We start from the raw sequence: 12,329 nt of genomic DNA on the forward strand, positions 1-12,329 counted from the left end.
CAATGGGCGGCTCAGGGGGCAGCGCCTGACCACAGTGGGGCGGTTGCTGCTCCAGGTGCCGTGGGAGCAGCAGGAGCCCCGCCCCGCCCGCCGCGCCCCTCTGCCAGCGGCTGCGGACGGACGGCTGCACTCCCTGGGCGGGGGCGGGGGGGACGGGTGCGGAGGAGGCCGAGGGCGCAGGAGGGCTTGGCAGGGGGGCCGTGACTCTGAAGGGCCTGTGTCAAGTGACACATGGAGAGGGCTCCGTCTCACCGCTTCCTCCCTGTCCCCAGGGGACTTCTGAGGGGTGCCAACAAGAGGTGCCGAGAAGGACTTGTCCCACCCACAACCCTGACACACGTGGGCACAGGGCGAGGAGCCGCAGCCACCCCCACCGTGCGGGTGGGGCATCCGCGTGTGGGCCCACACCGGTGACCATGGCGGCAACACTGAGACCACAGAGACGCTCCCGGCTCCGGGCCCGCGAGCCGCCACGAACACCTCAGACACGCACCCTGAAGCATGCGTGCGAGCACAGCACGCGCCCCACGGCTGCCGGGGTCGGAACCAGATGCAAAGCTGGCTCCTCGCTCGGAAGAGGCGAGCTCTTCCAACAGACCCCCGCTGGGCCCAAGGGCGGGAGAACGTTTCCAAACTGCGATTACCAGAAACCTCTCCTCCTTCTCCAGCCAGCGCTGGTCCTCCTCCATCTCCTGCTGCTGCCGGATCAGCCGCTCCTCCATCAGGTGGGGCGGCAGCGCCTGCCCGATCCCTCGCAGGTCCAGTGCGGTGGGGTCCTGGGGGGGAAATGGCACGGCTGCTCGCAGGTCTCCTTGGGGTGCGCCCCCTTTTCTCTGCCTTTGCAAAAAATTTAGCAATCTAGCAAGAAAACAGGGCTTCCCTGCCTCCAGGAGCACTTTTCTGGAGGCTGCAAGTCGACATGTGCCAGGCACCTTGACAAAGGATGCTGTCGCTCTGCTGGCTGCCACAGGCGGGGCGGCGTGTTACGGAAGAGCCACGCGCATGTGCTAAGAGGGGGTCGCTAGCCCTGCTAACCAGGGGAAGGAGGGTGGGGGAGAGGCAACAGGAGACCCACGTGGGAGACGGACACGTGGCGCTGGCCAGGGCCCAGGCACACGCTGACTCCGCCAGTGCAGCGCTTCCCTTCCCCACGCGTGGGCCAGCGGCGGGGCGTCTCTCCTTCCTGTGGTATTGGGCTGGCCAGAAAGTTCATATGGTTTTTTCCATAAATTTTAAGACACATTTTTCACTTTCACCACTTCACTGATTTGGAAGTTTTTGAGTATGTCGGCCGTCTCCCACATGGTTTAACATGGGTTGTTCTCAATGTCCTCATTGGATCGCTATCAACTTCAGCCGGCCCACCCGCAGTGAAGCGTGGTCCAGCGAGAAACCTCCAGCGCGAAACTTCGCAAACCACTTTTTTTCACGTTCAATCTATCAGAGTCTTCTCCATACACCACACAAATCATTTTTGCATTTCAGTAGCATTTTTACCTTTCTTGAAATAATAAAGCATAACATGCCGAAAATGTTGTGTATTTCCTTCCATCTTCAATATTAAAATGGCTACCCCAAAATTCACCCATTTTTATGCTCTAAGTGCATGCTGATATGACAGCTGTCACAATATAATCCAACAAAATTGTTTCAAATTAAGTTAAAGACAACTAAGTGCTGCTACTAGGCCCATCTTATGAAAAAAGCCCAGTGAACTTTTTCACCAATTCGACAGAAAAGGACTCACAGAGCTGGACAGCCCGTGAATGAACGGAGAATCCTGATGTGAGAATGAGGCCAGCCAGTCAAGAAGTCACAGGATTCAGAGACAAGCGGTACCCTGGGCGGGCCCTGCCGGCCAACAGACCGAAGCCTGGGGACACCCGATTTACCTCCACGCCCGGCTGCCACATCGCCACCTCCTGCGGCCTGTGGTTCCACGCGTCGGTTTGCTCCAGCAGAGCCGCCTGCCCCGGGTACATGCTGCCGGTCATGGGCGGGATTCCGTGCGAGCCGGGGTAGCCGGAGACCTGCGGGGGAGTGAGTGCCCGGTCAGCGTCCGTCACAGAGTGCTCTGCACGGCTCTGCTCTCCACGTGGAAGGAGGTGACTCAGATGACAAAGGTGTGACAGCCCCCGGAGACACTCACAGGCTGCCCCCAGCACCCGACTGCGGCACCTGACGTGGCAAAGGGACCTTGCAGGTGGAGGACGGGCAAGGAACCCTGAGATGGGGAGGCGGCCCTGGACGAGCCGCATGGACCCGGTGTGATCACACGGTGCCTCATACAGGCCAGAGGAGGGCGAGGGGGAGCCGAGACCACCACCCGGCAGAGACCCGGCACAGATCGTCAGCTGGAAGGCGGAGGAAGCGGGTCCCATACCTAGAAACGCAGGGGCTCGTGGGGGTTCTCCACGGGGGCTGCGTGCGCCTGCAGATGCCCACCCGGCCTAGATAGTCAGAAGTTACCGGCTTTGAAACCTCACACTGACTACACGCTGGGAGCAAAAGCAGCAGGCGGCCAGGCCCATGGGGCTCCACACGCTGCTCTGGAACCCCTCCCTGCCCCCAGACAGACAACTCCCAAAGCCTGCCCCGCGATGAGTGAGGGCTGGTGATGGGGGAGGCCCACCTTCAAGCACTGACAGTGACCACAGAGCGGGCCAGGAGCCAGGCAGCTGGACGCGGAGCAAAGCGCCGTGGCAGAGGCGCACACGCAGCCTTTCTCTACGGGGCCTCCGCGGGACGGAGCCCAACCCCGGGCCTGTTCCCAGGACTCACTGGGCAGGCGCTTTAGCGCGACCGAGAGCAGCCGGACAGCCGCACACCCTCAGCGAGGTCGTGCATCTGTCAGGTCTCCGGGCACTGGTTACGCCAGAGCCCTGCTCTGGCAATATGGAACCAGTCAACTGCCCAGTAAGATACACAGACAGTCCTCACAGTTCACTGGAATGAAAACGTTTAATAAAAAATTCCACTAAACATAAAATGCTATGCCACTACTATATTTGGTCAGAAAGGACACATTACTGCCAAAGAACTTTGAGGAATTTTCACCACAAAGAGATTTCAAGTGACCCAAGGCAGCTTCCTGGCGAAGCCCAGCCCGGGGCGGGACCGGAGGGCAGCTCAGGCTGGAAAGGAGTGGGAGCCCCCGGGAGTGCGCTGCAGCAGAGCTCGTTTGGGGCCGAGCCACGTGAGTGCCGCGGCCTGTTCGCCGAGCTCCACTCTGCGCCCTGGCCTGGGCACTCAGTGGAGACGGGTCCCGGTCCTTGCGGGGCAGACACCGCGGACAAACCCTCCCGGGGACCCTGGGGAGGGAGAGGCCACGACAGGAGGCCCCGGGGCTCTCCGCGCTGCCATGGTCTCTCCCAGAGAGGCTGGTGCCCGCCTCCTGCTCGTGCCCGCTGGGCTCTGACGTCCTGTGCCTCCCGAGAGGCTGATGTCCTCCCTGGAGAACAGGAACAGACGGCCCCTGGCCCGGCTCTGGCCCATTTTCCTTGAGGACGATCATCCCTGCTCTGCAGGCTCCCTGCCCGACACCCTAATGCCCACACGAGATGTCCCTGCGGCATCGCGCCTGGACTTGAGGGCACCTCTGAACCTCAGCCCTGGCTTCCAGGAGCCCTGCCCGGCTGCGCACCCCTCGGCAGGGCCTGTGCCCGCCGGGTGCCGCACTCGACTGGAGCAGGAGGGAGAGGGCAGGGCTGGGGGCCACAGGACACCCGCCCGGCTGCTTTCAGACAGGGGACCTCGCGCAGCCTCCGCGCCCTTAGGCAGCGCTGAGGCTGCCGGCCTCCCGGACTGCGGCTCGCCAAGCCACGCCCACAGGCGCGCAGGCGCACACACGCCCCCGCCCCCGGCCGTGGAACAGAACGCGGCTCCTCTCGTCCCCGTCTCTGTCTCTGTCAGGACTGGCGTACCTGGTAGTGGTTGGTGGGCGCCACGTGCTGCGGGCTCGGGTAAAAGCCTTCGCTGGACCTCGGGCTGGGGTAGCCAGGCCTGCTGGGCTGTGGGCAGACAGACAGGGCGTCACCTGGGGGAGCATGCTGATTACTTTGGTCAATCTGTGCTTTACTGAAAATAACAGGAAAAGATATTCCTCTAAAAGTTTAGTTGGAAAGAATGCTGAAGGGTACCAAGACATTTCAGTGGGGATGAAATCTTCTTTTTGACAAATGATGTGGGGACAATAAAATATCCTTCCTCGCAACATGCACAGAAGCTAACTCCAAGTGCATCACAGCTCTATAGCTGAGCTGAAATGGCAGGACTCTTAGAAGAACACACAGGACAAGCCTTCGGGGTGGGCTGCGGTTCCTCGGCCATGACAGCAAGGGCTCGGGCAGTAAAAGGGGAATGAGACCAGCTGCCCTCCACAGCACAACGCTTCTGAGTCTCAAATGACACGGTCAGGCCGGCGAGGAGACGACCCACAGGACGGAAGGGAATCGTATCCAACAGGATGGCTAAGAACTTCCACCCAGGACTTTTATGACTCAACAGCAAAACGACACTGGTTAACCAGCAGGCCCTGCGTGCACCCAAAGAGGCCGTGCCCACGGCCAGGGAGGTCAAACGTGTGGAGACGCTCACCGCCACCCAGCATCAAGGGCCACGAACCCGGACCCTCCTCCTGCTCTGCCACATGGCTGGCTGGGTGACCGAGGACAAGCGAGTGATCCGACTGGTCTCTACGTCCTCATTTGTAAAATGGGGGCAGCACTGCAGGACTCTGAAGTAGCTAAGACTTTCTGCTTGTGAGACACTTGAATTTAAAGCTCAGAGCAAAGGAATGTTTGGTCTGAAATGGAAGGTAAGCCAATAAAGTCTCCTATAGCTGAGGGATTTAACGAAGTGGAAACCCTGAATTCTCCGGCCAAACCATGGCCAGAGTAAAAGGAGAGGGACTGCGGTCCCAAGAGCCTCGGGGGGGAAGGACAACGTCCTGTGACCACACGTGGTCCTGGACGCACCCGTGCTTTGTTCGAGTTAGCTTCCAAGGCCGTGAGCCAGAAACAGCCCCAGACTCTGTGTGCTGTGCCGCTCCCCTACCCACCATGGACAAGGAGCACGGCAGGACTGGCCAGAAAATGGCAATATCGGCACACAGTACACTCTGTAGGCTCGGATTCTTAAACAGAGGGTAGGTTCATTTCAAAATAAAAATAGCAGCTGCAGAGGGCACCAATGCACAGCCGAAACAGTCCTGCTTTGTTCTCCGCAAATTGGAACTGGGAGCGGCGTCCGGAGGCCAGCCTGCTTCTCCTGCCACCACGCTCTCAGAGACAGAGCGGGGACCGGGCAGTCGTGAGTGTGAAATAGCTAACACATGCCAGGTGCTTCCTGAGAATGGCTTCCATGGAGGCAGCGCAAGCGCCATCCGCCACCAAGTGCTGCAGTGTCGCAGGAGCCCCGCACCGCTTCTCAGAGGCGTGGGCTTGCGCACGCAGTGCAGGCCGGGCAGCAGAGGAGGCAGGGAGATGGGGCTTCCAGGCCAGCAGGCCTCCGTCAGGGGCGGGCACGGCCTCAGGACGGCCGCACGTCTCTCCCAGCCTCACGGTAGTGAAACCACCACCAAGTCCTGGAGGTGGAACCTAGGGCCAACTTTCTCTGACGTGTGAATACAGTATTTTGCACAGTGTATTAGATACCGAACGTTCCAGAATAGCAGCTGCTGTCTATACTGATGGGCAATTTCATTTTGTTCTGTTTGAACTTTACCAACATTTTTGGTCACTCTAGAAAATCGCATCACAAAGGCCAACGAGATGGCATTTGGGTGCGGCTGTGGGGCTGCATTTGTAGCTGCCCTGCCCTAGCGAGGCCACACATGGAGCACACTCCTCGGGGTCCACACGCCTCCCAAGTCGCAACACCTTAGCCTTTTACGCTGGTGTGTGTATAACGTTATTAAAGGGACTTTCACTTCTGTTGTATCCTTAGCAGTCTCCTGGCAGAATTGGCATTTTAAAATCATTGCAGTCGTTTGTTTACCTCTGGACTCTATTTCAGGATTAGGAAATGGGACATTAAAAAATATTTTTTTTTTATGTAAATGGAGCACTGGGTCTGAGGCAACTACTCTCGAATGTTTTATTTTCAGGACCTCTTTACATCCTCAAAAATTACCGAGGATCCCAAGAGCTTTTATCTGAAATATACCTACCAATACTTATATTCTTAGAAATTAAATCTGACACTGGAAAATAAGAAATCAGTCACGTTTTAAAAAAACACTATTGTTTTCAAAAATCAAAAGGAAAATAGAAGCAAAGCAAAGGAAAGAGCGGGAGAGAAAAGGGCAGCCAGTGGCGGCGGCAGCCGGCAGGCAGGCCCTCAGGGGGCGCCCTCACGCCTGCCCCGAGTGGGCCAGCGGAGTGGGGCTCTCACCACGGACCACCACGATCGGCGACACACGCCACGCAGGTGGAAAAAGAAGGGCATTTTAATCGTTTCTGGCACAACTGTGGGCACTGCTTTCTGATGATACAGCCAAGATCAACAGTGGCAGTTCCGTAAAGGTGCCTTGCCATGTGGAATCGGAAGCCGCCCCACTGCCTATTGTAGTAAGCCCCCTAACTCTCTTCTGGACTCTGAGTGGACCTCTTGCCTGTGGGACTGGCTAACACCTTGCGTCCTTCGTTTGGAAGCGGTAGGTCGCTGAGCATGAGGACCTTTCCAGCGCCGACACGCATCGGTACACAGTATGGAAAAGAGTCACACCTGAGCTCATCGGGAAAGTCCAAGAATTGGAAAACTACCAAGGTAATGGATACTAGCTTTTCAAAATACAAATTTTTGGTTGAGAATGCAGTTGGTCACTGGCAACAAGCACTACCAGCTGTTCTCCTTGACGAGACAGCCTTCCTTGCCCCTGCCTTGTTTGAGAAAATGTCTACAAAACGCGCAGCTGTGAGCCACCATGGTGCTTCTGCCAGCTCTGCTCTCCAGGGACACTGGTCTCCCAGCCGCAGGCCAGCCCCCAGCGATGTCCTCCCTAGCCCCAGTGGCGTCTGGGTGCAGCGTGGGCCGTGCGCGCACTTCCTGCCTCCTCCGTCGAGGCCACGCACAGCCTGGCCTCTCCCCCTCAACTGGGCGAGGGCGGGGCCGGGTGGGGGGCAGCGCAGCCCGCAGCTGACAGCGCCTTCTCCACCGCCACGCCTGCCACATCAGCACCGGGGTCTGCAGCGCACAGGCCAGGGGCCTCTTAACACAGCTCAGAAATGGCCTTTGATCTCAGGGTCCCCCCAGCCCCAGCGCGTACACTCCGGAAGCTGCCTTCAGAGCTATTTTTACCCCGAGGCTCTGTGGGAAGCAGCAAGGCGGCTCGCAGGAGCGAGCGGGCCCCGGGCAGGATGTTGCCCGCGCCGCGCTCTCCTCAGGCACAGTTCTGCAAGCTCCTCATGCGGGAAACCACGGAAGAGATCAGTAACCTATTTGGATAACCAGCTTTGAGGCTATAATGTTTTTCCCAATAAGCAACTGTGATTAAGCTTTTAATTTAGAATCTTAAATGGGTGACAGAAAAATATTTCCCTTTAAAAGACAAATTAGGCTGCATTGCAAATTTTCCTGAACTAGCACATGGAACGTATCTATAGAAGGCAGAGGGCCTACTGGGCTGAAGGCGCGGCAGTGGAACCCCACTGCCCCTGGACACAGAGGTGGCAGAAGGGACACCGGCCGGCCACCCGGGACCCCGGGGCGCAGGCGGTGGCCGCGGCCGTGGCCAGGAAGGCGGGCTGCACCCTGAGGAGGAGCCGGGGGAGCAGCCACAGGCAGGGCCGCAGCGCGCCTGTCCTCCCCCGGCACCTGCGCGCACCCGGTTGTGGATGACTGTCTAGCTGCTACGACTTCGTCCGGCTCTGTCACGCTTTGTCTAGAAGGGTCAGCGGTAAAAATATTCATCTTTGGGGCCACACGGGAACTGGACTTCTCAACTGTCTGCACAGGTGGCACCGGCCACAGACCTCACAAATGAAAGGACGTCATTTCCGTTCGAACTTGAATGAATCAAACAGGCCATGGGCTGAGCTGGCTGACACCAGTTCTAAAGGACAGAACAATCTCCGATAATAGAAAAGAATCTAAAACACGTGCTTTGGAAAGATCTCAAAAAAAATTGTGGGACACTTAAAAATGTAAGCAGAACTCGCCTCTGTACCCTGAAACAAAACAAGGGCAGCCTAGCTGCCCCCGCCCACACACCTGATTCAGCGGCTTTCAAAATCCAGCCAAATGACAGTTACTATGAACCCTACAGCCTGAGATGGAGACATTTCTATGGTTCTCAGAGTCCGGGAGCCTGCATTACTCGGTGCCCACCTGCTGTGACTGAACAAAGGGCCACGTGTGCCCTCTTGAGGACAGCAGCGTCCCCTCTTCAGAGAGGAGGACAGCAAGGCTGGGGATGGGGGGGCCCCGCCCAGCTGGCAGGGCCCAGGAGGGGCTCGGAGACCCCCACCCCGACGCGGGGCAGCTGAAACAGCTCGCGTGCACACCCACGGGGCAGGCCTCGGACGCTGGGGCGGGGGGTTCACAGCTGCTCTGCGGGTGATGGGCTTTTTTTGGGACACTGGTTCCGTCACTCACTCCCTCCAAGTGACGCCCACCAGGCACATGGCATGGCCTTCCTGGCCTGGGGCTCTTCCCGTTGTCGAGGAGGCTGGACTGTGGAACCCCTCCCCCCCGAAAGCCTAAAAAGCTCCGGCAGCCCCCATCTCGCATCAAATGTGGGATAATCTCACTGTCACACAACTTAAAACAGTGACTGAGAGAAGAGAAACTTCCATGCATCATGAGGAAAAGCCGGCGTGACACCCACAGGGTGCCTGGACCGACAGATTTCAGAGCATTTTCAAAAGGAAAATGAAGTAAACAATTGTCAAATTGTCTTAGTGGATTTCTAGCCACTGAAGTACCAAATAGCAAGAAATTATTGACTGCAAAGAAGCCTACTGTCTATTTACTTTCCAGAAAATGACCTGAGCTGCATTATTCACAGCACCGAAGCCTGTGTGTGAAAATACCAGCCTGTCAAAAGCAAAAGGTGCATAAAGAATTTTTCACCTAATGAGGGGCTGAGGGCCAGCGCTGCGCGAAGGCCAGTGCCGCCGTGGGCGGCGGGCACGGGCGGAGGACAGGGCAGGATGCGGCGAGGGGGAAGCCTGAGGATGCCGCCGCGCTTCCCGCACCCACAGCCCCGCCAGCGGCCACAGGCAGGAACAAGGCTCTAACAAAAACCGAGCCGACCCAAAAGAACAGGGGCAGGTGGAATCTGACTCATTTTGAAACAAAGCAAAATGGAAAGCCCTCACAGCCTAGTTTTAGTCCCGCTCATGTTTTAACCTTGACTTGACCTTAGGGAGGTCCCAGACACCCAACAAAGGAAAACCCACCCTCCCGGCAGGCAGGAGGTTCAGCAGGTCCCTGTGGGGAGGGAGGAGGAGAGACCAGGAAGAGCATTCTAAGATCACATCAAATGAATCCCATCCCTCTCAGGTTCCAACAGCCTACGGCTGACAGGCACACCAGGAGAGCAGCGCAGAGGGCGCCGGCAGGGGAGTGAAGCGGAGCCCGAGCGGGGGCCAGCCGCTGCCGCTGCTCCAGGGCCGCCCACGCCAGAAACCCGGGGCGGGGCGGGGCGGGGCGGGGCAGGGACGCGGGGGTGCGGAGGGGCCCCGGCTACCTTGGGCGGTGCTTCGTCGGACCCTCCGGAGTCCCAGGACACCGTGACCTGCCGTCGGGACTCCATCCTCATGCGCTCTTCATGCTGCACCTTCTCCTCCTCCAGGATCGTGCTGGGGAGACAACGCAAGGACTCAGTCAGCACCCGCCAGGCCCGCCCGGCCGCAGACGGCAACGCGGAGGGGAGGGGGCCAGCCCTGGGACTCCGCACAGAAGCCCAGGCAGGGGCTGGGACCAGAGAGCAAGCACAGCTGCAGCTGGGCCCCAGGTCGGAGGGCGGCCAGGGAGGCCGGCAGAAGGCCTGGGAGATCAAAGACGTGCCCGGGCGGGACGTGTGTGCCTGCGTGCGCGTGGAGCAGAGCAGAATAGCCCCGAGCACCCCGCCCCGCACAGGCACGTACCGGGACAGACCCCTCACGGGGCCCGGCCGCACAGGGCGCGGGACAGGTCAGCGCTCCAGCCGATCCCTCCCTAAACCGCATCTTCCTGCTTTCATCCTCCCCAGCACTTTCTCTGCTCAGGAAATAAGGAACTGCGCAGCAGTACTCCCAGCGTTTCTCACAATCCCGGCTGCTCTCAGCGGCAGCTCACGGGTAGCAGTGCCCTACTTACCACCACTCAGCCACTCGGGGGCCGCTGCACCCCGCACGCCTCCGTGCCAGCTGGGCGGTGCCCCGGGCCTGGCCGCCTGCCCGCTAGGAACTACCCAGAAGGCCGCCCAGCCAGCCTCTGCTCACGGCCCATGGCGCGCGGACCCCAGGGCTCGGCGGGGCAGGTCCCGGACGCCCGGTCCCCCGGGGCAGACGGCGCTTTCCTGTGCCCTGCAGCCCGAGCTCTAAGGAGGAAGCCTGTCCAGTGCAAGCCTCCTGGCGGAGCAGTGAGTAAGCACCCGGGATTACTCATGGGAGTGAGGTCAGCTGCAGCGCCGCTCCAATCTGGGAACGGGCTCGGCCGTCCCCAGCCGGCGTGCCTGCCTGCGCGGGGCCGGCAGGGCGCTCCCACAGCCCAGCTCACGCCACCCCTGTCTGGGCCGGGCAGCGGCAGCCACACTCACTTCACAGCCGCCCTGAGTCAGCCGGCCAGCTCCAGAGGTGTGGGGCTGGTCTTGTTTTTAAAGGAAAGGGAATGTTTCTTGTCTTAGTGAAAGATTCCACCCCCTTCTCCAAACAGGGTTTTGGCTTTCTTCTTGCTCCAGGGGGATTATCACGACCGAGAAATAACAAAGGACTTCTAAGGACACTCAGGAATTCAGTGCCCCCAAGCAGGCCGGCGCCCTGCCAGCACTGTGGGCTGGGCCCGGGATGACTGCCACTCTCGGGCAGATGCCCTGGAGATGCCTGTCTGCCTGACTGTGGTCCCCGGCAGGCTGCGGCGGCCACCGGCGCGCACGCCCGCACAGGCAGGGACCGCGGAGACCCAGGGCCAGCGCCTGTGCCGTCCCTGCCCGCGCCGAGGGGCGAGGCCCCCTTCCGCGAGAAGGTGCCGGACCGCGGTGCGCGCGGGCCCGCAGCCCCTCCCGCGGACAGCCCCCGGCCGCCGGCCCTGCTCAGGACCTTTCCGGGCTCTCCCAGCACCTGGCCCTCAGAACACATCACCAACCCTGAATCCGGATTTCCACACACCGCAGTTTAAAATAACGGAGAAGTCCATAAAAATCGAGAGGAAAAAAATCAAGTACAAAAGCCCACTTCCCCTCTGCAAACAGTGAGCATCCAGGCAAAGCTGTGACGGAGCCACGTGCGACACACTCTCAGATGACGGGGCCTCCACCGTGAACAGGCCCCGTGGGGGCGATGCAGTGCACGTGGGCTCTGCTGCGAAGGGGGTCGCCCTGGTCTCAAGGTCACTATGCCCCACAGAACCTTCCACCGAGGGCAAGCGAGGGGCCGGGCCAGACCCCCCCAGCTCCATGCGCCACGCTCCTCCCCGATGGGCTCTCCCTGGGCCTGCCCTGCAGGGCTGACCCCTGGCGCAGCAGCCCTCGCCCCACCCCCGCCTGCGTGGCGCTCCACCTCCCCCGGGTGCCGCCCTCGGCCCCACTGCTCTCCTCAGCTGCATGGCATCTGCGTGACAGTCACTTCGGCTTCCTCCACTGAACAGGCTGGTCGTGACCCCAAAGAACACAGTGATAACCAGGCGGCGAGTCCCTTCAATCTCAGCACATCCTTCTCGTACCACAAGTCACACGGCAACGTGCTTCCGAGAACCGTAAGTCGCTGCTCAGGGCGGTCAGGGGTAACTAGCTCATGACCTGTCTGTTTCTACAACGGGAAGCCTACCCCACCGATGGGGGAAGGGTGCCTGCGGAGACATTTCTGAACGACTCTCTTTCCAGATGCTGAAGAACTCAGAGCAACAAACTGGAATCTGCAGAGTGTCACAGAGGTCAAATTTAAACATATTTTCCCAAACTATAATATTTTTAGCAGGAATACATTCCACTCAAAGCTCGGAGCTGCCTAATGTGAGCTGGCAAGGAGCCGCCCCGCCTTCCCCAGACCCCAGGCCGTCTCTCAGCTCCGACCTGCCAGCAGAGACCGTGAGCGCGAGGAGGCTGTGCTCAGCGGGCCTCAGAACCGACGGTGCCCGCGTCCTGGTGCGCACACGGGCGTCCCCGAAGAGGTCGAGAGGAGGGGAGG

General features: G+C 59.7%; 1 protein-coding gene across 9 annotated transcripts in view; it reads right to left on the minus strand.

The window, feature by feature from the left end:
* The window catches only part of PTK2 (protein tyrosine kinase 2), a 146,220-nt gene that overhangs the window by 14,836 nt on the left and 119,055 nt on the right, over nucleotides 1-12,329 (minus strand). For 7 of the 9 annotated variants that reach the window (XM_054590539.1, XM_054590540.1, XM_054590541.1 and 4 more), the window contains 4 exons: nucleotides 9,692-9,803; nucleotides 3,924-4,010; nucleotides 1,893-2,030; nucleotides 645-776 (listed from right to left, as the gene is read on the minus strand). In XM_054590539.1, the coding sequence (XP_054446514.1) occupies nucleotides 645-776; nucleotides 1,893-2,030; nucleotides 3,924-4,010; nucleotides 9,692-9,803 (469 nt within the window). Of the gene's footprint in view, nucleotides 1-644; nucleotides 777-1,892; nucleotides 2,031-3,923; nucleotides 4,011-9,691; nucleotides 9,804-10,302; nucleotides 10,356-12,329 lie in introns of those variants that run through there. The other 2 variants (XM_054590544.1, XM_054590542.1) reach the window with 2 other exon arrangements.

Source organism: Pteronotus mesoamericanus, unplaced genomic scaffold, assembly GCF_021234165.1.
Source record: "Pteronotus mesoamericanus isolate MK-2021 breed Mesoamerican mustached bat unplaced genomic scaffold, CSHL_Meso_final scaffold_174, whole genome shotgun sequence".
Lineage (NCBI taxonomy): Eukaryota > Metazoa > Chordata > Mammalia > Chiroptera > Mormoopidae > Pteronotus > Pteronotus mesoamericanus.